The sequence below is a fragment of the Sapajus apella genome, unplaced genomic scaffold (genome assembly GCF_009761245.1).
Source record: "Sapajus apella isolate SASKATOON/1434 unplaced genomic scaffold, GSC_monkey_1.0 scaffold31, whole genome shotgun sequence".
Classification (NCBI taxonomy): domain Eukaryota; kingdom Metazoa; phylum Chordata; class Mammalia; order Primates; family Cebidae; genus Sapajus; species Sapajus apella.
The window spans coordinates 10,303,710-10,331,607 of record NW_022436971.1 but is presented as its reverse complement, the minus strand read 5'-3'; the positions used below and the strand labels follow the sequence as shown (position 1 = coordinate 10,331,607).

The 27,898-nt window shown below is 38.4% G+C and overlaps 1 protein-coding gene across 4 annotated transcripts in view; it reads right to left on the bottom strand.

Annotated features, from left to right (window-relative positions):
* NBAS (NBAS subunit of NRZ tethering complex) overlaps window positions 1-27,898 on the bottom strand; it is a 434,255-nt gene that overhangs the window by 272,204 nt on the left and 134,153 nt on the right. For all 4 annotated transcript variants that reach the window (XR_004273780.1, XM_032294320.1, XM_032294322.1 and 1 more), the window contains 3 exons: window positions 26,121-26,306; window positions 24,448-24,621; window positions 10,466-10,599 (listed from right to left, as the gene is read on the bottom strand). Coding sequence is in view for 3 of the 4 variants with exons in the window: in XM_032294320.1 (XP_032150211.1) it covers window positions 10,466-10,599; window positions 24,448-24,621; window positions 26,121-26,306 (494 nt within the window). In the remaining variant the exon portion in view is untranslated. The remainder of the gene's footprint in view (window positions 1-10,465; window positions 10,600-24,447; window positions 24,622-26,120; window positions 26,307-27,898) is intronic.

Below are 27,898 nucleotides of genomic sequence, written 5' to 3'. Positions count from 1 at the left end.
GGTTCAAGCCATCCTCCTGGCTCAGCCTTCTGAGTAGCTGGGACTAAAGTTGCACGCCACCACACCCAGCTAATTTTTAAATGTTTTTGTAGAGATGAAGTCTCCCTGTGTTGCCCAGGCTGGTCCCAAACTCCTGGACTCAACTTATTCTCCTGATTGTCCTGCCTTGGCCTTCCAAAGTGCTGGGATTACAGGCATGAGCAACTGTACCTGACCTTAATCAGCAATATTTTTTTAATTATCATTTTACAGCTCTATTATAATCATTTATCATATATATTAGAGAATACAATGTTCTTCCTTTGTGAAATGACATTCACAAACATAACGAGTAAGGATTTTTTTAGCCAGATTAAATAATCTGCCTAGGTAAGATCCACAAAAATTTAATTAGATTAAATGAGTGATTGCTCATTGCTTAAAACAGAAAATGGATGTATTTACAGTTTACCATTTGATAAATAACAACTATTTTAACCACAAAAAATAAACGAATAATCACTGAGAGAATATAAATTGACAAACTTGGCATGAAGAACAAACAGAACAACACAAAATATTTTGAGCCCTATATTTTAATACAAGGCAAATTTATAACTACAAGTTACTTAGAAAATGAGAAATCATTAAGAAATAAATGGAAGAAAATATCAAGCCATTTATTGTGTTTACATAAAAAATGTTAGCTTAGGGATCATTAATCTGAGGCTAAGAAAAGCTTTTGGCCATGTATATAGGAGAGGCATTTCTTAGCTCATTCACTATTCAAAAACAAATATGTTAATCTGATAACTGTAACATCTACATAAAAATATGTTCTGTTAATATCATCATCCTATTGATACCATGACAATCTCCTCAAAGTAAGCAAATTACTATTTAATAATTAATAGATAAGCTCTAATTGATATTTATGCTAATTGAGCTTACTGGAAAACAAAGCCTAATATATTTATTTTTAAGAGTTAAGCACATGAGTTGGAAGCCAATAATTTTGCCTGGTAGACTTAGGAACAAGAAATGAGATATGAAGCTGACAAAGGAACCATAAGGTTCCCACTGAGCTCAGTAAGGAGGAAAATTCTTGCCACTCCAGCTCTCAGAGGAAGGAGGGGCTTCTCCATTTCCTGTCACCATCCAGGGAGGAGCAATCTGACTACTGCCACACTGATAGTCTTTGGGTTGAAGTTCTTTAATGATGGAAAACAACATTTTGCTATAAAAATCTATGAATACTATCTAGTTTACCTTCCTTTGGCTGCCTACTGAAGACCTACAGTTCTCAGAGACACACTTGCTATACTCTGCTGTTCTCTACTAGGGATGTGAGGTAGCCTGTGTTCACATGGATACAGGTCTGAATAATAAACAGATGCTGACTCCAGTCTGATTTACCTTTCCCTACATGAAGAAGGAATGAAGAAAAGAGAAGAGTACAAATAAACTTACCAAGGAAAAAATGTAAGAACATTGCCCAAAGGTCTGAAGGTTATGAATTTCCAGAAAGAATTAGACCAATCAATAAACCATTTATATACGAAACAAAAACACCTCCTCATGCTATTTCCAAAAACGGAAAAGGAAGATACTGAAATTTTCTTTAAAAAAAAATCCATATTGGGGAGGATCCAAGATGGCCATTTAGGAACAGCTCAGGATTGCAGCTCCCAGTGAAAGCGCAGAGGGTAAGTGGACGCCGCGTTTTTATTGCCCACAGACTAGGAAATTCCCAGGCGGAGGAGCTCCACGGTCGCCAGCGCAGCTGTTTCAGCCAGCACGGCTGTGCCGGCCGGCGCCGTTGCTTTGCCCCGCGTGGCTGCTTTGTCAGCGCCCCGGAGCAACGGTTCTCCGGTTCTCCATACAAAATACACCAGTCCGGGTCCCCTTTTGGCTGGCAATTGGAGCCACGGGAAGTCGCCCATTCCTCTGTTTAAAAAGGGGACTGAGCAGAGAACCAGGACAGTAGATTCCAGGGCAAAAAAAAAAAAAAAAAAAAACCGCCACAAACCTCAGTGCCGCTGTTTAAGTCCGTGCAGCGAGTGGCCGCAGGGGAAAACAAACAGACCCCAGCGCCTCTTCAACAGGCGACTGGAACACCAACTTAAAAAACGAGCCAAGGCAGGGAGCCAGGCAATCAGGCTTGGCTGGTCCCACCCCCACAAAAGAACAGCAACCAGAAACTCTGGATTGAGACTTTCACAACAAGCTCAGCTAAACCCGGGACGGTCCAGCTCTGTGAATGAGGGGTGTCCGCAATTACTGAGGCAGCCCGCCATTGCCAAGGCAACCCGCCATGGCTGAGGCAGCCCACCGTTGCCAAGGCAACCCACCATTGCTGAGGCAGCCTGCCATTGCCAAGGTACAACCCGCCACAGCAGAGAGACTCCGCCTCAACAGAGGCGGGCCACCATCGCCAAAGCAGTTCTAACTATACCCATATAAACAGGATTGCAAGGAAGTTAACTCGGCAGCAGGGCGGAGCCCACAGCAGCTCAGCAAAGCCTCTATAGGCCGACAGTGACTAGGCTGTCTCCTTGCTGGGCAGGGCAGGTGTGAAGGAAAAAAAAAAAAAGAAGGCAGCAGCATAACGGAAACTCATAAATAAAGCCCTAAATCCCTGGGACAGAGCACCTGGGAACAAAAAGCAGTTTATGAGTTCTGCTGCAGCAGACCTAAACGTACCTGCCCAGCAGTTCTGAATGAACAACAGAGCTCACAGCTCACCATTTGAGCTCCTATAAAGAAGAGACCGTCTCCTCAAGCAGCTCCCTGACCCCTATATATCCAAAGAGACCCCTCTAAAGGAGAGATCAGATTGACACTAGGTGGGTATCCTTCTGGGACAAAGATAGCAGAAGAAGAAAACTGGTAAAAACCCTTACTGTTCAGCAGCTGCTGCAGGTGAACCCCAGGCAAGCAGGGCCTGGAGTGAACCTCAGCAGACCTAGAGCAGAGGGGCCAGACTGTCAGAAAGAAAACCAAGAAACAGAAATAACCTCATCATCAACAAACAGAACGTCAATCTGAAAGATTTGAGACCCAATCTGAAAGCCAGCAACTACAAAGTCGAAAGGTAGATAAATCCTTAAAGATGGGAAGAAACCAGCGCAAAAAGGATGAAAACGCCCGAAACCAGAACACCTCTCCTCCTACAAGGGATCACAACTCCTCACCAGCAAAGGAACAAGGTTGGAGGGAGAACGAGTGTGATGAAATGACAGAATTAGACTTCAGAAGGTGCGTAGTAAGAAACTTCTGTGAACTTAAAGAACATGTTCTAACCAAATGCAAAGAAACTAAGAACCTTGAAAAAAGATTTGACGAATTGCTAACAAGAATGGACAAAATAGAAATGAATATAAGTGAATTGATGGAGCTGAAAAACATTACACGAGAACTTCGTGAAGCATGCACAAGTATCAACACCGAATTGACCATGCAGAAGAAAGGATACCAGAGGTCGAAGATCAACTCAATGAAATAAAACAGGAAGGCAAGACTGGAGAAAAAAGGGTAAAAAGGAATGAACAAAGTCTCCAAGAAATGTGGGACTATGTGAAAAGACCTAATCTACGCTTGATAGGCGTACCTGCATGCGACGAAGAGAATGAATCCAAGCTGGAAAATACTCTTCAGGATATTATCCAGGAAAACTTCCCCAACCTAGCAAGGCAGGCAAACATTCAAGTCCAGGAAATACAGAGAACACCACAAAGATATTCGTCAAGAAGAGCAACCCCAAGGCACATAATCGTCAGATTCACCAGGGTTGAAATGAAGGAGAAAATACTAAGGGCAGTCAGAGAGAAAGGTCAGGTTACCTGTAAAGGGAAGCCCATCAGACTCACAGCAGATCTCTCAGCAGAAACCCTACAAGCCAGGAGAGAGTGGGGGACAATATTCAACATCCTTAAAGAAAAGAACTTTCAACCCAGAATCTCCTATCCAGCCAAACTAAGCTTCATAAGTGAAGGAAAAATAAAATCCATTGGGAACATGCAAGTACTCAGGTTTCGTCACCACCAGGCCAGCTCTACGAGAGCTCCTGAAAGAGGCTCTACACATATAAAGGAACAACAAGTACCAGATCAACTAAAGGGCAAAACACCAAGCTAGCACCAAAATGGCAGTATCAAATTCACACATAACAATATTAACCCTAAATGTAAATGGACTAAATGCCCCAATCAAAAGACACAGACTGGCAAATTGGATCAAAAGACAAAATCCATCGGTGTGCTGTATCCAGGAAACGCATCTCACATGCAAGGATACACAAAGGCTCAAAATAAAGGGATGGAGGAAGATTTACCAAGCAAATAGAGAGCAAAAAAAAGCAGGAGTTGCAATTCTCATCTCTGATAAATTAGACTTTAAAGCAACAAAGATCATAAGAGACAAAGAGGGACATTACATAATGGTAAAAGGATCAATGCAACAAGAGGAGCTAACGATCCTAAATATATATGCACCCAATACAGGAGCACCCAGATACATAAGGCAAGTTCTTAATGACTTACAAAGAGACTTAGACTCCCACACAATAATAGTGGGAGACTTTAACACCCCATTGTCAACATTAGACAGATCAACCAGACAGAAAATTAACAAGGATATCCAGGACTTGAACTTAGACGTGGACCAAGCAAACCGAATAGACATTTACAGAACTCTCCACCCCAAATCCACAGAATATACATTCTTCTCAGCACCACATCACACCTACTCTAAAATTGACCACATAATTGGGAGTAAATTACTCCTCAGCAAATGCAAAAGAACGGAAATTGTAACAAACAGTCTCTCAGACCACAGTGCAATCAAGTTAGAACTCAGAATTCAAAAACTAACCCAGAACCGCACAGCTTCATGGAAACTGAACAACTTGCTCTTGAATGTTGACTGGATAAACAATGAAATGAAGACAGAAATAAAGATGTTTTTCGAAACCAACGAGAATGAAGACACAACATACCAGAATCTCTGGGACACATTTAAAGCAGTCCCCAGAGGAAAATACATAGCAATAAGTGCCCACATGAGAAGCAAGGAGAGATCAAAAATTGACACCCTATCGTCAAAACTGAAAGAGCTAGAGGAGCAAGATCAAAAAAAACTCAAAGTCTAGCAGAAGACAAGAAATAGCTAAGATCAGAGCAGAACTGAAGGAGATAGAGACACAAAAAACCCTTCAAAAAATCAATAAATCCAGAAGCTGGTTTTTTGAAAAGATCAACAAAATAGACAGACCACTAGCCAGATTAATAAAAAAGAAAAGAGAGAATAACCAAATTGATGCAATAAAAAACAATAAAGGGGATATCACCACAGATTCCACAGAAATTCAAACCATCATCAGAGATTATTACAAACAACTCTATGCACACAAACTAATAAACCTGGAAGACATGGATAAATTCCTGGACTCTTGCATCCTCCCAAGCCTAAACCAGGAAGAAGCCAAAACCCTGAACAGACCCATAACAAGGTCTGAAGTTGAGGCAGAAACTAAGAGTTTACCACCCAAAAAAAGCCCAGGTCCAGATGGGTTCTCAGCTGAATTCTACCAGACATACAAAGAGGAGCTGGTACCATTCCTTATGAAACTATTCCAAACAATACAAAAAGAGGGAATTCTTCCCAAATCATTTTATGACACCAACATCATCCTGATTCCAAAACCCTGCAGAGACTCAACAAGAAAAGAAAACTTCAGGCCAATATCCATGATGAACATAGATGCAAAAATCTTCAATAAAATACTGACAAGCCGACTGCAACAGCACATCAAAAAGCTTATCCACAATGATCAAGTAGGCTTCATCCCGGGGATGCAAGGCTGGTTCAACATACGCAAGTCTATAAACGTAATTCACCACATAAACAGAACCAAAGACAAAAACCACATGATTATCTCAATTGATGCAGAGAAGGCCTTTGACAAAATTCAACAGCCTTTTATGCTAAAAACCCTCAATAAGCTAGGTATTGATGGAATGTATCTCAAAATAATAAAAGCTATTTATGACAAACCAACAGCCAATATCATACTGAATGGGCAAAAACTGGAAGCATTCCCCTTGAAATGTGGCACCAGACAAGGATGCCCTCTCTCACCACTGCTATTCAATATAGTATTAGAAGTTCTAGCCAGAGCAATCAGGCAAGAAAAAGAAATAAAGGGCATTCAAATAGGAAAGGAGGAAGTCAAACTGTCTCTATTTGCAGATGACATGATTGTATATCTAGAAGACCCCATCGTGTCAGCCCCAAACCTCCTGAAACTGATAAGCAAGTTCAGCAAAGTCTCAGGATACAAAATCAATGTGCAAAAATCACATGCATTCCTATACACCAATAACAGACTTAAAGACAGCCAAATCAAGAACAAACTTCCATTCACAATTGCCACAAAAAGAATAAAATACCTAGGAATACAACTAAAAGGAATGTAAAGGACCTCTTCAAGGAGAACTACAAGCCACTGCTCAATGAAATAAGAGAGGACACAAACAGATGGAGAAACATTCCATGTTCATGGTTAGGAAGGATCAATATCGTGAAAATGGCCATACTGCCCAAAGTAATTTACAGATTCAATGCTATCCCCATCAAGCTACCAATGACCTTCTTCGCAGAACTGGAAAAAACCACCTTAAACTTCATATGGAACCAAAAGAGAGCCCGCATAGCCAAGTCAATTCTAAGCAAAAAGAACAAAGCGGGGGGCATCACACTACCGGACTTCAAACTGTACTACAAGGCTACAGTAATCAAAACAGCATGGTACTGGTACCAAAACAGAGATATAGACCAATGGAACAGAACAGAGGCCTCGGAGGCAACACAACATATCTACAACCACCTGATCTTTGACAAACCAGACAAAAACAAGCAATGGGGAAAGGATTCCCTGTTCAATAAATGGCGTTGGGAAAGCTGGCTAGCCATGTGCAGAAAGCAGAAACTGGACCCCTTCCTGACACCTGACACTAAAATTAACTCCAGATGGATTAAAGACTTAAACATAAGAGCTAACACCATAAAAACCCTAGAAGAAAATCTAGGCAAAACCATTCAGGACATAGGTGTAGGCAAGGACTTCATGACCAAAACACCAAAAGCATTGACAACAAAAGCCAAAATAGACAAATGGGACCTAATCAAACTCCACAGCTTCTGCACAGCAAAAGAAACAGTCATTAGAGTGAATCGGCAACCAACAGAATGGGAAAAAATTTTTGCAGTTTACCCATCTGACAAAGGGCTGATATACAGAATTTACAAAGAACTAAAACAGATTTACAAGAAAAAAACTAACAAGCCCATTCAAAAGTGGGCAAAGGATATGAACAGACACTTTACAAAAGAAGATATACATGAGGCCAACAAACATATGAAAAAATGCTCATCATCACTGGTCATCAGAGAAATGCAAATCAAAACTACATTCAGATACCATCTCATGCCAGTTAGAATGGCGATCGTTAAAAAATCTGGAGACAACAGATGCTGGAGAGGATGTGGAGAAATAGGAACACTTTTACACTGTTGGTGGGAGTGTAAATTAGTTCAACCATTGTGGAAGACAGTGTGGTGATTCCTCAAGGACCTAGAAACAGAAATTCCATTTGACCCAGCAATCCCATTACTGGGTATATATCCAAAGGATTACAAATCGTTCTACTATAAGGACACGTGCACACGAATGTTCATTGCAGCACTGTTTACAATAACAAAGACCTGGAACCAACCCAAATGCCCATCGACGATAGACTGGATAGGGAAAATGTAGCACGTATACACCATGGAATAGTATGCAGCCATCAAAAACGATGAGTTTGGGTCCTTTGTAGGGACATGGATGAACCTGGAAACCATCATTCTCAGCAAACTGACAGAAGAGCAGAAGATCAAACACCGCATGTTCTCATTCATAGGCGCGTGTTGAACAATGAGAACACATGGACGCAGGGAGGGGAGCACTACACACTGGGGTCAGTTGGGGGGACATAGGGGAGGGACGCGGGGGGTGGGGAGCTGGGGAGAGATAGCAAGGGGAGAAATGCCAGATGTAGGTGATGGGGAGGAAGGCAGCAAACACACTGCCACGTGTGTACCTATGCAACAATTTTGCATGTTCTTCACATGTACCCCAAAACCTAAAATGCAATAAAATAAATGGGGAAAAAAAAATTCAAAAAAAAAATCCATATTTAAATAGGTATTATTCAGAATGCCACTGAACTTCTCAAGGATAGTGGAAAGAAAAGAGTAATACCTTCAAAATTCACAAGATAAGGATTCCATGATTCCGTATACAATTAAACCTTCTACCAAGTGTTTAAGTGTGCAATTATGGTAATTTCCTAATATGTGACAGTTTTTTTTAAAAAAAAAATACCTCTCAGGTAATCTTTGAGAGGAAGCTATTTCACAGTATTATCCATCAAAATAAGGAAAAAATGAAGAAAGAAGATAGGAAAACCAAGAAATGCAGTATATCACACAAGAGAGAGGCAAACAAAGTCCCAGGATAATAGCTATCCTAGAAGAAAAAACTATCAGTGAAAGTATTTCCTTTTTGAAGACAGGCATCCAAGGATGGGAAAAGTGGGCAGCAAACAGCTGCTTATCAGCTGATATTACTAATACCAGTCTTATAATTCCCTCACTTTAACTATGGTCATACATTATTTATATTTAAAAATTAAAGGAAGATCATTCCCCTTTGGCCTCCTTCATTTTAGAACAGTGACTCTCCATGACCCCACATTTTGTCTTCCTAAATGACACTAGCTTTTTAAAATAAAAAACCAATTGACACGTAGAACATCCCACATTCAGTGCTTGTCTTACTGCTTCCTTCATGGTGTTATTTAACCTGTCTCTTTATTCCCCATATTAACTGCAAACTAGAAGTTCAGTCTAAAGGACTGATTAGACTCAGGGTAAACAACTTTAGCAAAAATATTTCTTAAGGGATGCTGTAAGCCCCGGTGCTTCATACTGCATCACATCAGGGGGCATGCATGGTCAGCCTGTCTGACTGTAAGTGATGCCACCCTTCATGACTTGGTTAAGATGATGGCAGTTAGACCTCAACTTTGAAATTTAAAAAAAAAAAAAAAAGTCACTGGAATAATACTTTGGTATCATGCAAATAACCTTTTCTCATTAATCTTTCACCTAATTTCAGTACCATTAATAACTGCATGAATAATTATTTCACAGTAGACTGCAAAATTGGTAATTATCATTTGCTTCATAAGAAATATAAATTTCTTTTGGTCAGATATGAGCCTCCTCCCAAAATAAAAAGAAAAAATAGGCCGGGCATAGTGGCTCACATCTGTAATCCTAGCACTTTGGGAGGCCAAGGCGGGCAGATTGCCTGAGCTCAGGAGTTCCGAGACCAGCCTGTGCAACATGGAGAAACCCCGTCTCTGTTGTCTCTACTAAAATACAAAAGAAATTAGCCAGGCATGGCAGCATGCACCTGTAGTCCCAGCTACTTGGGAGGCTGAGGCAGGAGAATCGCTTAAACCCAGGAGGCAGAGGTTGTAGTGAGCCAAGATCACCTCACCGTACTCCAGCCTGGGAGACAGAGCAAGTCTCCATCTCTACAAAAAAAAAAGAAATCAAAATCTCCTTAAAGGAAAAAGGAAAAGGGAGAAAAGAGAGAGAAGAGAAAAGGAAAGCAAAGAGAAAGAGAGCACAGAGAATAGGCCACCTTGTCTAAATATATGATTTTACGAAATCAGGAAACTAATGACCAAAAAAGTAAAGTGACTTGATTAAAAGTTACAAAAGCTTAGAAACAGGTCTGCCAGTATTCACAACTCTTTCATGTGTTGTTATTTACGTCTCCAGATATGAAAATTATCATATGTACTAAATTCAATAGCAGGATTAAAAGAATGATTGTCACCTGACTTCCAAAGATAACAAATTTGACCTGTATACAACTAAATAATCCAAAAGCATATTGTATACATTTCCATTTAAACATAAAAATAGTTAAATATTAGGTATAGTCACTACTTAACGGAATTACTATAGGCAACGGCCAAAAACAAACAATTCATAGAATAAACACAATTAGTCCATAAATATGAACAATGCTTCATTAAAAACTCAAGTTAATTATTACCTATTCACTTTTTTAAAGTAGTTTTTGTGGAGACGGTGGCAGTATTTTTGCTTTTCAATAGAAAATTACCATGTTTGACAAAATTCAGAATTTAATTATAATTACAGTAGAACAAAATATTGAACTTCCCATCTATTAGTAGGACAAGAAAAGTTTATCCTAGGCAATAGGACTGCAGATGATTTCATTTTCTTCATTATGTTTTTTCACATAACCAAAATTCTCTAAGGTAAACATTTGGGGAACCAACATTTTTTCTTTAACTGTTAGAATAAAAAGACACAAGAAGACTGGCATACTATGGATTCTTACCCATATCCTCTTTCTGGCAGACATTCTAGTATGTCATAGCAGAGAGAGAGTTGGTCATTTCGTTCACAGTTATAGATGCAATCTAGTGCCATTGCCATCAGTTGGTCCTGATCAGGAATAATTTTTTGCTGCAGCTAGAGGAAATAAAGTATGTTGTACTAAATGTCAACAGATTTATAGTCAATTTTTCCATATCCCAGTACTACTGTCAATAGAATATTAAATAGCATAATTAATCAACTATAGAAACAAGTCTGGATTTTTCTTTATAGATTTGTGAGGTCTTTAATAATTCTAACTGAAATCACATCTTAATTACAGAATCAACTATAAAAGATAATTTGTAACCCCATAAGCTGTGTATCAGCTGAAAACAGATTTTTCAATTTATGACCCAGTGAATACAGAAAGAAGAAACACTGTGAATTAAAAAGGCAGTTCATTAAGAACATTTCTAACTCTGAAGCCAAATTCTACGTGTTTCAATTATAAATTATATAAAATTCCTTAACTAATATTCAAAGACGTTACAACCTATTACTTTTCTGTAGGCATTATATATTACTCATTTAACTACAGAGTGCTGACATTCTATTCAAAAGAACTCCAATTGTAATGCAGTAATAAGCAAATCACAGAACACATTCCATATTTCTGATGCAGAAAGATGGCTACTTAGGGTCACTTTCTATACAGAACAAAGCATTTCCTAGTGCCAGCCACAGATTCACATTCTTGGAGTATTTTCCAGGATACAAAAATAACCAACTGATGTTTTGTTTTTCTCATCTATAAAGGGTTGACATACCTTTCTAAGAGGACTACTGCGAGAATTAAATAAATTAATAAATATAGAATGTTTATATTATTGGCACCACAGCAACCAAAATGAAGGTAATTTTCATAGAGCTCTTTTCAACAACAAAACAAATCTGAGATAATTTCCATGATAATAGTCTACTGGTTTTCAATGCTTTAGTAGAAACTCATCAATAAACACAAAAGAAACAGGAAAGTGGTGGAGAGAAGCTACCAAACAAGGCTCAGTAGAAAAAAATCACATCCATGGACGTAAAAAAGAAACATTCAAGGTTACCAGGAAAACAGTTTTCCAAAGCTGCTGAATTAAAGGGTTTATACATATTTCTTCAAGGTACAGCTGGCTCTCCGTATCTGTGGGCTCCACTACCCTGCATTCAACCAACTATGGATCCAAAATATCTGGGGAAAAAGTGTCTGTACTAAATATGCACAGACCATTTTTTCTTGTCATTATTCCCTAAATAATACAGTATAAAAAATATTTACATAGCATTTACATTTTATGAAGTATTATAAGTAATCTAGAGACGATTCCAAGTATACAGGAGGGTGTGCATAGGTTATTGCAAATACTATACCATTTTGTATCAGGGACTGAGCATCTATGGATTTTGGTAGCTTAGTGGCAGAAGGGCTTAAGAAGGGTCTTAAAGTAAATCTCCCACAGATACTGAGGAATGAATGTATTCATTTAAAAGAATGTCATTTGACAAAGAGTTATCCAAGGTTGCAAAGTGACTAACTGGTAAACTAGGAACAAGTTGAGAATAATAAAAATAAGCACTGTTAAAAATTAAATAGCTAACTTTTCCTGACTTATTTTTCTTTCTTTCTTTCACAGGTACATATATATACAACACATATTTTTTTGTAGGGGAAGATACAAGGACTCACTATGATGTTCAGGGTGGTCTCAAACCCCTGGCCTCAAGTGAACCTCCTGCCTAGACTTCCCGAAGTGCTGGGATTATAGGCATGAGCCACCGCACACGGTCCTCTGATTTCTTACTGTGTGCCAGGTACCATTTCTAAGTGCTTTGTGTGCACTAATTCATAAGTCTTCATAACAATTCTATAGAATTAGTACTAGTACTATTCTCATTATACATAAAGAAAAAATGAATGCCATAAGAGGTGAAATAATTTGCCTGAACCCACAGAGCTAGTCAGTGGTAAAGCCAGGATTCAAACCAGGCAATTGGCTCCAGAGCCTAAACTAAGCAACACAGGCTCTCACAATCCTGCATTCAGGAAGAATGAAAGAAACTGAGAGAAGATATGGCAATAAAACACTCATGTATGATAAGAAAATATCCCAGGAATCTAAAAACACTGAAACCAATTTCAGTCAAGGAACAATTTGGAAAACCACTTGAAATAAAAGCCAAAGTCCTTGATGTCTTACTTGTTCTCCCTGTGTCCTGTCTTTCCCTCTGTGAGACATTAAAGAACCACTTTTCTTTTCTTTTCTTCTTTTCTTTTCTTTCTTTTTTGAGACAGAGTCTTGCTGTGTTGCCCAGACTGAACTGCAGTGGTGTGATCTTGGCTCACTGCAACCTCTGCCTCTCAGGTCCAAGTGATTCTCCTGCCTCAGTCTCCCAAGTAGCTGGGATTACAGATGTGTGCCAACACACCTGGATAATTTTTGTATTTTTAGTAGAGATAGAGTTTGGCCATGTTGGCCAGGCTGGTCTTAAACTCCTGACCTCAGGTGATTCACCTTCCTCAGACTCCCAAAGTGCTGGGATTACAGGCATGAGACACCACGCCTGGCCCTAAAGAACCACTTTTAAGTTAAACGTCCTTGAGTCCATATTTGATCACATATGCTCAAATCTTGTGTTGAGAATTCTTTAATAGTCCTTCAATATGAAAGGTAAAGAGTAAACCTTTTGCCTTCCCCCTAAGCACCTCTATGGCCTGCTCCCATGAACCACTTACCCTTCTACATACAGTTTCATTTCACTCAAATTGCTTGCATTTACCTAAACATGATATTAACCTGATTATGTCTCCTTGTTTTAGTCTACTCCTACCTGGAATGCCTTCTTAAGAAGACATGTCTAGCCATATCTAAAACCTACCCAATAATCCAGTTTTATCTCCATTTGACTGTGACTTAAATTCAGCTTTCCAAGATGTCTGTGGTCCCTAGAGTATGCTAAATAGTTGCTAGTCCAGTGAATAAGTCCCTATACTACTCTCATATATAGATACCCTTTTCTCTTCTCATGCCATTTAGCATATCTTTAAAAATATAATCTCTGGTATACATGAACCATACTGTTCAAATTTATAAGACATTTTTCAATCTTTCCCTGTTAGATCCCTATAAGATCTGTAACTTCATACAGTCTAAGACACACTTTTTCTTATTTTCATCATTCCTTCCCTATTATCTCAGTTGTCACTTTTACACTGCCATTCTGTCATTTGCCCATTCTCAAGCTAGAAGAGGACAGCCCATCTAGGACTTCCTAACAAGTCAATGAAATGAATCTTCCACACCATAGGCAGCAGATTATCACCCATACTGTATAGCAAGTAAAATGCAAAAGAATAATAATTTATTTTTAAAAATCTTAAAAATATGCAGTATATACAACTAGAAAAGAACACAGATGGTAAGATAGGATACCTGGAAAATCCCAAAGAATCAACCAATCAAAGAAATCAGTGAAGTAGCAGAATACAAAATTAACATAGAAAATTGATAGCTTTTATATACACAAACAAATAGAAGAAATGAGAGTAGACAGTATAAACAGAGAAAAGTTAAAATTTAGGAATACATTTAATTAAAAAAAAATGTGCGAAACATCTAAGAGGAAATTTTTTAAGCAATCCTAAAAGAGATTTAAAAGGCATCAAATAATAGAACAACATTTCCTATTACTGAATAAGATGACTGAACATTATACAAATATTGGTCTCCCTAAGTTAATGTACAAATTCAACACAATCACAATAAAATACCAATAAGTGATTTTATGAAAGTAGACAAACTGGTACTAAAGTTCAGACCAAAAAAAAAAAAAAAATGTACAATAACATGTAAAACAAAAAACAAAAAATGGCTAAAAAAACCCCACAGAGGACTACTACCTCCTCAGACATTAAGACATACTATAAAATCTCTACAATTAAAATCATGCAGTACTAGTGCATGGACAGATAGGCCAGTAGAATACAGAAACTCTAGAATTAAACCCACATACAGATGGAAATTTAAGTATATGACAAAGGTAGCGTTTCAAATTGCTAGGGTAAAGATAAATTTTTTAATAAATGGTGCTGGAACAATTACGTAGTCATTTGGGAAAATAAAATCAGATCCATGTCTCACAACACAAAAAAATAAACTACAAATAAGCTAGGAAGACAAAAATAAAACCATAGAGTACTAGAAGAAAAAGTGAGATAATTCTTCCTTAACTCTGAGTATGAAAAGGCTTTCCAACCATTACTCAAAATACAGAGGCAATAAAAGATCAAACAATTTGACTACACAAAAATAAAAAATTGAAAACATTGTACAATACAATAAACAAAGTCAAAAGACACCTGACCAACTGGGAGAAATATTTACAATATATGCCACAAAGGGCTAGTTACACAAATATGTAAGAATTTCTAAAAATTAAGGTATAAAGGAAAAAAAACCCTAGTGAAGAACAGAGTAAGAACAGGAATAAATTCACAAAAAAGAGATAATGCCTATCTAACATACAGGAAAATGTTAAAACTCACTCATAATTAGAAAAGTGCAAATTGAAACAACACTGACATGCCATTTTTCACCTGTCACACTGGCACAGATTTTAAAATATGACAACAAATTCTTTTGGCAATTTGTGGAGAAACGGGCATGCTCCTACTTGGTTGGTGGGAATGTAAATTAGAACAATCCTACTAAAGAGAATTTTGGCAATATCAAGACAACTCTTGCCTTTTTAAAGCCAGCAGTCTCCTTCCAGGAATATACCCTGAAAATACACCAATAATATAAAAATACCTACGGACAAGGTTATTCATTGAAGCATTGCTTGTAATTGCAAAACTATTGGCAGTGACATGCATGCCAACACATGGAAAGCTAGTGAGACTAAATAAGTATGGTTTTGTTTTTGTTTTTGTATTTTTTGAGACGTAGTCTTCATCTGTCGCCAGACTGGAGTGCAGTGGTATGATCTCGGCTCACTGCAACCTCTGCCTCCCGGGTTCACGCAATTCTCCTGCATCAGCCTCCTAAGTAGCTGGGACTACAAGCGCACACCACCACACCCAGCTAATTTTTGTATTTTTAGTAGAGACAGAGTTTCACCACATTTGCCAGGATGGTCTGGATCTCTTGACCTCATGATCCACCCACCTCAGGCTCCCAAAGGGCTGAGATTACAGGCATGAGCCACTGCAACCAGGCCAATAAGTAGGTTTTCAGAATTTTATTAGATTTAGATTTAGATCCACATAAGGCTAGCAGCTGCCATTTTGAATAGCATAGTTCGAGAGGTACTTTTCAATTCCTGAGGACTATAGGCCAAGAGAAAGTGCCCAGAAAATTGCAGTCGATCGTTTAACGGGTAAGTAAGCCCTCTACAAACATATGTTGCTGGGGCAGGGTCCAGGGCCTGCCATCGAGAGGGGCCTAGTAAGCACCTGATACTTCTAATATCTTCTGGAGGACTACACCCTAGGAATAAGGGAGAACTGAAAATAGGACAGTCCTTTTGAAACTTGCAATCGCTCAACCCCTGATCAGATTACAGTGACTTCACTACTCAGAGAATAAAATGGCAAAGAGAGTGGAGATTATTTGCCATGTGGGTAACTGGCAAAAGATAATGTCCATATCACAGAACTGCAAATTAATACCACAGGAGATGCTAGTATGTACGCGGCAGAATGAGTAAAATTTATAAAAGGACCCTCAATGGCAATTACACAGGTGTTCTCTTTAGAAAAATGTCTAGCCTTATACATTATTTGTATTTTTCTGTATGAATGCCATATTAGTTTTCTACTGCAGCCATAACAAATCACCAAAAACTTGGTGACTTAACACAAACTTACCTCCTACAGTTCTGTAGGTCAGAAACCAAAATAGGCCTGACGGAGCTAAAATTCAATTGTCAGCAACTGCGTGTGTTCCTTCAGATGCTCTGAGAATCCACTTCCTTGTCTTTTCCAGCTTCTAGAGGGTGCCCACATTACTTGTCTCATGGCCCCTTTTTCTATCTTCAAAGACAGCATCACTCTGACAATTCTATAGCATCCTGACCACAGCCAAAAATATCTGCTACCTTTAAGGACTCATGTGCTTAGACTAGGCTTACCTGGATAATTCAGGATAGTGTAGCCATTTAAAAGTCCTTAGTTTAATCAAACCTGCAAAGCTCTTTTGCCAGGTAAAGTGACATCTTCATAGGTTCAGGATTAGGATATGGACATTTTGGGAGACGATTATTCTACCTACCACATGTGCTATATTTCAGAATAAAAACAAAGTAACATGCATACTTGACTATTCAAAGTCTGGTTAAGATTATCCTCATCCAACACTTGAACAATTCAGATCCTTTGATCATTTTAACTCTGATACTAAAACTCCCTTCTTACTCTTGCTCACCTTGCTTTTAATACTTCCCATACTTTTTCATTATTATTAATTTATACACTGAATGCTTGTTTATATTTTCCTCCTATTTGCTGTTTCCTAAGTCTGTTTCTTTTTTCCCCACTCTGTATCATTCCCTCCTGCATCTCACTACTTTCTTTTTGGATATAATTTTCTTCATGAAATACATCCTTGAATCATTCTTTCAAGGATGGGTCTGTAAATAATAAACTCTCTCAGTTTTCATTTATCTTTAAAAAGTCTTTTTTACACTCACATGTGAATGACAGTGTCACTACATAAAATATCCAGGGTTAGAAATGGAATATACTGTCTAGCTTAAAGGATTTGAAGGCACACTACTTAGGCTTAAATCCCTAATGCAGCAGTAAATAAGGAACATATAATGTGAGTAAGCTAATTAACTACTCTGCTTTCTCTGAATCTATAAAATGCGAACAATGATAGCTATATAATCATAAAAACTAAATGAGTCATCTGAAATGTTTAAAACATAACTACCAAAGAAAAACCATTAAGTAGCCAGGCACAGTGGCTCACACCTGTACTCCTAGTGCTTTGGGAGGCTAAGGCGGGAGGACTGCTTGAGGCCAGGAGTTCGAGACCAGCCTGGGCAACGCAGCAAGACTACCAAACTGACAAAAAGTTTTTTGTTTTTTTTTTTAATACTTTAAGTTCTGGGGTACATGTACAGAATGTACAGGTTTGTTACATATGCCATGGTTGTTTGCTGCACCCATGAACCCGTTGTCTACATTAGATATTTCTCCTGATGCTATCCCTCCCCTAGTTCACCATCCCCCAACAGGCCCCAGTGTGTGATGTTCCCCTCCTTGTGTCCATGTGTTCTCACTGCTCAGCTACCACTTATGAGTGAGAACATGCAGTGTTTGCTTTTCTGTTCTTGTGTTAGTTTGCTGAGAATGATAGTTTCCAGCTTCATCCATGTCCCTGCAAAGGACATGAACTCATCCTTTTTTATGGCTGCACAGTATTCCATGGTGTATACGTGCCACATTTTCTAAAAAGCATCAAGTAAATGCTGGCTATCATTAACTATTAGGCTGACTTAAATATGAAGGTTAATTTTCCTTAACATTTAACACATATATACTATTTCATTGTCTTCTGGTATCCATTGTTCTTAAGAAGTCTGCTTTCAGATTTGTGGTTTTCCTTTGACTGTAACTTGTTACTTCTAGGCCACTTTTAAGATTCTCTCTGTGCCAGTGGTATCCTTAAGTTACATTAAAGTGAATCTAACTATAGGCTGAACTGTATTTCACTTACCCTCCTCAAGATCTGAATGCACCTCATATCTTTCACTGATTTTAGGAAATTCCCATGTTGAATACTGCCTATGTACTGTCATCTCCAGTCTATCTTCCTAGAATGCTTATTACTCTTATGTCAGAACTGCTCTTTCTATCCTCAATGTCTCTTAACCCTGTATATTTTTCATTTCTTCACCTTCATGTGTAATAATCCAGAAAATTATTTAGATTATCTTCAAGATTTCAATTCTTCCTTAAATTGTAGCCAATATTCTTTTGAATCCATACATTTAATGTTTTGCTTTTATTACTACAGTTTCAACTCTAGAAGTTCTATGTGCTTCTTTTTCAAATCTTACTTTTCTTTTTTCACATTTTCTCCTCCCTATCTCATGTCTTCATTTCTTTCCTCATATCCTACATATTTAAAATATTCATTGTATAGCCTCCATCTAATCATCTATTACCAGAATGGAAGGGGAGCAAGGCCTGCCACTGAATTTGCTCAAAGTTTAGTTTCCTTTTGTGTTTTATAAATCTGGATTGTAAACTCATCTTCATCAAAGCTTTATCTATAAGAATCTTGTACGATCTGGATTAAAGTGAGTCCTTCAGAGAGGTTATGCTTTTGCTACTACCCAGCAAACTAGGTATCACCAGCCCATGTTCAGTTTTATCACAGGTCACAGAGGAGTAGTTCCTGAAATCACAAATTCATGTCAGGTGAGCTTGTTGTTTGACTGCTCAGAAAGAAACTCCCTGCACCCCACATTCCCCACTCCCCTCAAATGCAGAGTACATGCCCAGAGAGCCACGCCTCTGCTGCCTTCATGTGCCAATGGATAAGCAGTTTTCTACTCTACACTTTTATTGACAGTGCATCCTTTAAAGAGCCCTGGCATTATACAGAAGTCTCACTTCTTCTTTTTCTTTTATTTCCTGCATAACAAAGAGTGTTTAATTTTAAAGAAATATCTGTATACCAAGTAATATATGTAGAAAGTTTGTGAATTGTGAATTCTATCATCTGGTAATTTTGATTAAGAAAAACTAAATGCAACCCAAATAATTCACCAGTATTTATTATTCTAACCATCAGCAAGAATAAACTACTTTAAAGGCTAGCTGCTGCTTCTCACAGGTTACAAGTAACTATTTAATACTTTTCCATAAAGCTCATGACCTTCAAGAAAGTGTTAGGGCAAAAAAAAAATTATTTCATCCGTTTTTTTTCTTCAAAGAAGTGGATTTTGTTTTTTTACTAGATCTAAGAAAGAAAAAGTCAACACTGATATATGTGTACATGAGCTAAAAGGCATAGGAAAACAGACTACATATGCTCATTAAATTTCTAAGAAATATGAGGGAAAAAGATAAAATCTTTGGGTAAGTTTTAAGTCTGTCCAAAGAAGCTAGATTTGCTACTCTCAAAAAATTAAAAGACCTACTACGATATACAGAAATGATTTAATGCCTTTTCATAGGAACATAACTTGAGCTTTGCCAAAGCTTCATAATCCATGAGGTCATCTAAAATGTCAGTCCATGGAACAGGCGCTCCTTTCTTCTGGAAGTTTCCATGGATTTCTAGCCAATATCACAAACGTTGTCTAAGACGTCATCCCAGTTCCACTGGAAGTAGGTCTGGAAGACAGTCATCTTCTCATGGGAGTTCCCAGTGCTACAGCTTCCTTGGCCTTCCTTTCTCCCTCTGTGGGTGGTACTGTTCAATTTCAGTCTGACCTACAGCACTGGCCGGCTTCCTCCTCCCATTCTTTTGCTTGGTACCCCTTCTCAGTGGCCTGCTTCTGAGTCTGCAGCAGCTGCTGGCCAACTGACTTGGCCATGGCTGTGGTGACTCTGAAGCCGAGGTAAGCACCCTAAATCGGCTCCAGGGTCTGCTGACCAGGTCACTCATGACCTACCAGAAGTCTGACTTTTAACTCAGAATTTTAAAGACTCCACCTTCTATCTCAAGACAGGTATTAAAATTCACTCCTCTGCAGGTTTTCACAACCACGGTCCCCAACCCAAGGAGCCACTCCCTCCTTCTCATGAGTCTTTCTCTGACTTCCACCTTTCTCTTCACTTTTGATGGTAGAAATTTCCCCTCCAAAAGTTCAGCTATGCAGGTAAATAGATTTTTTTAAATTAATATTTTAATGAGTACTTCTAAATATTTTAGTGGTAAGATTTTTAGAATTTCTAGTCAATGACACTGCCAGCTACAAAAATTTATATTCATGTTTTTTGAGTTTTCTAAATATTCTACAGTAAGCATTCAATTAGAAAAGGTCATTTTAGAACTAAAATTGCTCGCTGACATATGTAATCAGCAATGAACTAAAAAGACGGCACCTAATAAAGCTATGATAGCTAGCAGACTCTGAACTCCTATTTGTTAAAAGAAGAGTGGGCATTTAAAGCAGTTCTTCCCAGTTTTCCGTCAAAATCACTGAATAAATTGTCAAACGCATACTCTAGGATGCTTCCACTAAATTCTAATTCATTATATCTGGATTGAACATAGAAAACTAAGAAAAAATGCACATGGTTCTGAGGCACAGATATACTCAAAAATTACTAGTTTAGAAGTCGGAGAACAATGACAAGGCTAAGATTTTGTTTCCCGGTTACCCCTAGGGAGGACCAGACCACATTTCTTCCCAAGTTTCACTTTCCAAGGAGGAATCCAAGCAAAGAGTAAGGGCTTAAAATCAGAAATGAGCGCTTTCAGATACTTTTAAAAAGAGGAAGTTTTGAAGCACATGAGATGGTTTCAAAGACAAATTTGGCAGGTAAGTGTAGTGGTAGCACTGGGATAAATTTCAAGATCCATTTCTTTATCATTATGACTCTGGTCAGCTTCATTATCATTCCCAAGTATTCACTCCTCTCTTCCTTTGAGAGGATTATTCTTCCCTGCCCCATTAACATCAAGCTTGCCCACAAGACTTTCTTCGACCTGTGAAATGTAATGAAGTAACCCAAGCCACTTTTAGACTAAAGTTGTGACAGCCACTGTGTGGTTCTACTTTGTTCTTTTTCCTGTGCCACAAGACAGAAAAGAAGACTGTTCTTTCTGCCTGAGTCCCCAAATGAATAAGACATGGGACACAGTGGAGGCCAACCACAGCTGACATGACACTTGTGAGAAATAAATGTTTGCAGTCATAAGCTACTAAGATATTTAGTCTGCCCTGTCTGACACAGAAATAACTGCACCTATTACATTACTAAAAGTACTTTGTGTGTGATTCCTGGCAGCTCTGGGGTGCATTCTTTTTGTAAATAATCAAGTAAAATACAAACAAGGATCCCAGCACAATTTTAATAAAGCAAACAAATGTAATCTAGTGATATAAAGCATCATAATAAAATCCAGTGTGAAATTTATGAGACTGAAAATAGAGGACACTGTGTCAAACAAACCCTGGCAAATGAAGCTGGGGAGAGCCATGAAGGGAGGCCTCTTACACACGATTTGTGTAACAGGAACTACCACAAAAAAGTTTTCCAAACTACAGTTGACTACATGAATCATACAGGGACACCTAATTACTTCCACATGAACACTTGCCTATCTCGAAAACTCTCTCAAATCCAATCCAAAACTACATGAGCCTAACCATGACTCCAAGATTACAAAGCCCTATCTTACCACAACTGACGCTTGCCAATCAGCATTCACTAGCTCTTGTAAGACACTGCCAGCACCAATCAGATTTCTTCTCAAAGCAACTTGCATAACCTCCTCTTTCTCCAGTAAACCCTAACTTATTCCTTTGTTCTACAGACATATTGGAAGCCACTCTGGTGTGTATGTGTGTCTTGAATTGCAGTCCTACTTCTCAAATCCTGTTTCCAAATAAAGTATTTTCACTTAGAGATTTGTCTTGCTATATTTTAATATTGACACTAGTTTTAATCATTCATTTATTTATTCAGTTGCCCTGCCAAAATTTGCTGACATTTTCTCTCTACTAGACACCATGCAATTCCCTGGTAATACGGAAACAAATAAGATCTAGAAGATATATACAGAGAGCAAAGGGAGAGAGAGGCAAACATGTAAACAAACAAATACAGCATAGTATGATAAGAGCTATAATAGAGATGGAGTGTGAAGACAGAGAAATCACAGAATGTTTCATAGCAGAGAGAATCTCAGCAGGACCTTGAAGGATAGGCAGGTATTTGTTAAGTGAAGGAAAGGGGATCACTATTCCAAACAAAGGAAATAGTCCATAACACACAGACAGTCATGAGTGAACCAGCCAGGGGAGGAGTTAAGAAGTTCCATGTGGCCGGGCACAGTGGCTCATGCCTGTAATCCCAGCACTTTGTGAGGCCAAAGCGAGCAGATCACGAGGTCAGGATTTCAAGACCAGCCTGACCAGCATGGTAAAACCCCACCTCTACTAAAGGTACAAGAATTAGCCAGGTGTGGTGAGGTACACCTGTAATCCCAGTTACTCAGGAGGCTGAGGCAGGAGAATCACTTGAACCTGGGAGGCAGAGCTTGCAGTGAGCCGAGATCGCACCACTGCACTCCAGCCCGGGTGACAGAGGGAGACTCAGTCTCAAAAAAAAAAAAGGTAAAAAGAAAAAAAAAAGTTCTATGTGAATATCCTAGTGCATGTATGGAGGGAAATAAAGCTAAAGAGCTAGACAGGAAGGAGAAAGCAAAGAACCTTCCAAGCCACTCTAGAGAGCCCAACATTTACCTGTCAGCAGTGGTCAGGCACTGAAAACTTTCCACAGATCATGACATGATCACATGTGCGTTGCAGGAGGACAACACTGAGAGAAACATAGAAGCTGGATTGGAAAGGGAGAGCCCAACATCACTGTTCTCTGCTTTGATAGTCACATATTTCAACAAAGGCAAATGGCTCTATGTTTTATTCAAAAGGCACATGCTAAATTGCCAAGGAAAAACAACAGAAAGCTGACTATACACAAAGGATTTAAAGAAGCATAACACACAAGATTACTGGAAAGAATTTAAAGTCACTTCTTTCTTCCTCATAAAACATTCACATTCAATCCATCTTGCTTCTCACAAAGTATTCTGCTGCCATAAGCAACCCACTCTGACCTCACCACCCCAAACTTAAAATCCGATTACTAAGAGCAAACTGCTTATGAGAAGACAGAAAATTTTAAACAGCCAATGAACAGATGTATTTCTGACAGATCACCCTTTTAGAAACCAAAACATATCTAAGATTAACTAAGCAATGTTTTCCTTTCTATCTTGATTATACTGGTCCATGACAATGTATCTTACCAGACATTACTAATGAAGCCTGGTGCAAGGAAATAGCCTCAAGCAGAATTTATAATTGGGAGGAGCCCTAAATGGCTTCTGCTTGAACCCCAACCTTATGTTCTGAACCTCACTACAAGGTCAGCGCCTTCCATGGCTCTGCCAACTTGCTTGTGTGCCCTCCCCTCCAATGGAAAGCAAGACACTATCTCTGGAAACTGCATATCTGACCTATGACTAAATTTTTAGGTTTCTGATATTGCCAAAGTATATTGCGCTTAACAAAATGACTATACTACCAGAAAATACAAATATTTGTACCCTTTAGAAATACAAAGCTATACATATAGTAGCTGTAAGCAAATATAAGAATTATTCAGAATAATTATAAGATATTTTATGAGAACTTAAGGATTTGCATAAATACTGTAAAGGTCCTCGAGGGCAGAAACCTTCCCTTTTCCTGTTTGTGACAGGAAAAAGTGCAGTGGTTAAGGACATAGTTGTGGAATTAGAACACTATGTTTAAATCCTGGCTTCTCTACTTACCGTGTAACCCTGGGCAATTATCCTACTCACTTTATATCACAATTTTCATTTCTTATAATATTAAGATAATAAAAGTATCTATGCCATAGGACTGTTACAAGGATTAAATGTGTTAATACTGGGAAAGTCATGTACAGAAGAATTCAATACCTGCCAACTGTTAGTCTTCTTAGTATTGCCAGCTTCTCAAATACGGTAGAGAGCAAACAAACTTTGAAATGAAATCAACCAAAATAAACCTAACTTTATAAACATTCAAAAATTTGGACTATGCTGTTAAAACTTTTTAAACAATAACATGACAATCACTTGTCTTTCTGTTTAAAAGGAAATTAACTGCAAAGCCTACTATAAAAATTGTATAAATGAAATCCAATACTCTAGGGGAAAAGGTGCACAGAATTTTAAGAAGTTAGTTTCTACTTACATCTGGTTTGGAATGCTGAAAAATCTTCAGGGGAAATTTTAAGTCCCCTTTAGCTAAAGTTACTAAATATTCTTTTAATAGCTCATTGGCCATACCAGGCGACTGTTTCTCACAACGATGAAGAAAGGGAACCATCCACTGGTAGGCACTTGTCACATATTTGTCCTCAGAACACTGAAAGTACAATCAAGCAAAACAGACAAACAAGAATGAAGTTAAACTAAATGCCTTATTATATCAGACAGCAAGTTCTAAAGCTTACAGGTCCTCAGACAGATGTTAAACAGTGCAAACCCAACACTCTGAAACACACCGTCCAGTTCACCACTCACATGTGAATTGACAGGTAGCAGGAAAATGAACCACCTATTACTGGGGCTAGTAGAGCTGACAGCAACAATATCACTGTGGCTCATCTATTCACATCGTAAGCAATGTGGGGTCCCAAGGGTCCTAAGCTCAGCTCTAGAAAACCAACAGGCTGCTACTACAACTCAGTCATGAGGTCCTCCAGGGCAAAGAGAGGGTATACCCAAAAAGAGAGAGAGACAGACAGACAGTATAAAAAGAGGCAGAGACAGACAGAGAAAGAGTCCTTAGACCAACAAAGAGTGAACAAAGAGTGGAACAAAAAAGTAGAAAGACAGAGATAGACAAATAAGCACAGGTTCTAAAAACAAGGCCCACTAGAAAACAGGGCCTCATCTACAAACGGCAAGAATCTCTCCCTTCTTTTTTCTCTTCCTCTTTGTTTTGCCCCTTTACAACCACCTTTACAAAATTCCAAATGACAGAGGTAGTTTTACCCATTATCCCTACAATTACACAGTTGTTTCTCTTAATTACACCCCAAGAGGTACACCTAAAGCTCTTAAAAGGAGTCAATACATAACACAAATTAATTAGGTGGATTATTAGGCAAAGAAACTAATGAGATAAAGGGAAGTTAAGGACAGAGGGAGAGACATAAGGAAGATAAATATAAGACGGTGGATGATGTGGAAGGGAAGGAGAGAAAAAGAGTCCAGGGAGGAAAAAGAGCCCATCATGCAGTTGTGACTCTGCCCCGTCATCTGGCCCATTTAATCTAAGCTGCCAACGAGCAAAAGACTAGAAGGAGCGCTGGCAGCTACCGCCTCTGCAGCAGCATTTTCTTGCCTCTTGACTCAGTGGCTGGCGTAGAAATAAGGTCCCAACCTCGGGGATAAAGCACAGAACGATCTAAGTCTCATTGGGAAAATTCTCTTAAACACACTCACCCTGAAGTCAAGACGTTTTCTTCATACAACCACCCAGTCCTCTTAACCCCAATACTTTTTTTCCCAGTCCTTGAAAGGTATTAATTGGGAATTTTAACAATGTGAAAGGTTAGAAACAGGATTGCTACAATCACTAGTTTAGAAATATGCCTAACTAGGAGGGGGAAAAAAAGTTACACGGATGGGTCTGAGTAAAGAGCAAGCAAGGTATAAACACAACCAAAATAGTTTTATGTGTGTTTAGTAAGTTATCCATAGTATTTTATTGTGGAAAAAAGTCAAGAAACTGTCTTTTCTTTATTCACTGACTCCTCAGGTCTGCAGAACATTTCGTCTTTGGTTTGAGACAATATGAGTCAAAATGCATAGAAAATGCTCTAAAATGTTTAAAAAGGAACTTAGAATCAAACCTACACTATTCATCAGTAATCTGAGTTTTTCAATGTCTTTCATCTGCTGGAGTTCTTTCAGGGTTAGAGTTAAGTCACACCCAGCTTCATAAACCAGTGTTTCCAGAGTAACCAAATTATCACAGATACCCAGCAAACCAGGAATATTCCGCTCCATTCCAAGTCGAATAAGTGACAATGCACAGTCCACCTAAAATTGAAAAGCAACAGTAAGTTCCTATTACATATTTCTCATCTATTCTAAAGTAGAAGTCTCCAGGACAGAAACTAATCCTTACAATCATTTTTTATCAAACTACATTACCAGTAACATGCATTTTTTTATTTACTGCAAAAACATTAGAGTCCTTTATCAAATATATCAGCATCAAACTCTTTCCAAGGAATGAAACAATCGGCAAGAAATACGGAACATAAAGATAAGAGAAAGACAATCAGCCTATTATAAATTTGTAGAGCATTACAGTTTACAACGCAGCTTTACATATTTCTCTTTTTAATTCTCACATTAACATATCAAGTAGAGAAAAAACACATACCTACTAATGATAATGCCAAGTTAATCTTATTTTTACTATTACCACTCTGCTTCCAAATGAATATTTACCTTCATATTCCTGTTTAGTATCTATCCCTTCACACTGCCTCCCATATCAAAGTCATTCAATAAATATTTGCTGAATAATTATGGTACAAACACTTTCTTAGTCTCAATTCAAATATTTAGCCTTCATCAGACAAAATCACAGAATGATATTCCTGAAGATGCTCAGGAAATAGCCATTTGATCCCTATTTCTTGGTCAAGTTTATGAACTGATATGTTCTCCGACTGATGGAGAAATAATCTAAAGTAGCCTAAAGCCGTTATCTCTCACACTACTTCTTACTCTCCTATTCCTGGACAATTATTTATGAGGGCCTACCATGAGCTAAGCTCCATTCACTATTTGTGTTAGGAATGCAAAACTGAGTAAGATGAAGTCTCTTTCTTCAAAGATCTCTCAGCCTTGTAGGAAAAAACAACCACAATGACTGAAGCAGAGTGTGGTGAGCGCTGTGTATGATGGGGATCCCACAGAAGAGAGCACTCAGCCAGCCTGAGAGGGTCCCAGAGGAGGGAACACTTAGCATGGACTTCAAAGAATCAAGGAGTATTCGTAAGGTGAGGAAGGAAGATTATGAGAAGGAGAGCAGCATGGAATGCAGAGATGCATAGAGCGTTGTCAAAGTACAATTACACGTGACTGGAAAGGTGTGAAGGGAAGCAATGAGAAAGACGGCTGGAGAGCGGCAGGGAAAGGCGAGTCATGAACGTTGTTTGTCAAGCTAAGGAACGTGCAGCTGATCAGGAAGGCAGAGGATTTTTGAGTGAGACATGTCATAAATAGACCTAATTTGGAAAGAACACTAAGTATTTATTGACTGATGAATGAAATGTATATGATGAACTGGAAACGGATTGAAGATAGACAAGACTGGTCAGAAGAATTACAGTTACCAGTATTGGAAGAATTATGACAGAAATATATTGATTCCCCATTCATTCACTGATCAGTTCACACATTCATTCACAGAGAGTAAATACTTCTTGCATACTTCTAATGTACTGGGCAAAAACAATAAGGAGCTAAACTATGACAGCATTCCTGAAGGTATACAGGAGAAAGAATATAACATATAATTAAGGAGAGAGAATTTGTGAAATTTGGTCAGAACACATGAGGAATGTGAGCAAAGAGGAGTCTAGAACAATTTCTCATCTAATCCACGGAAGTGTGTG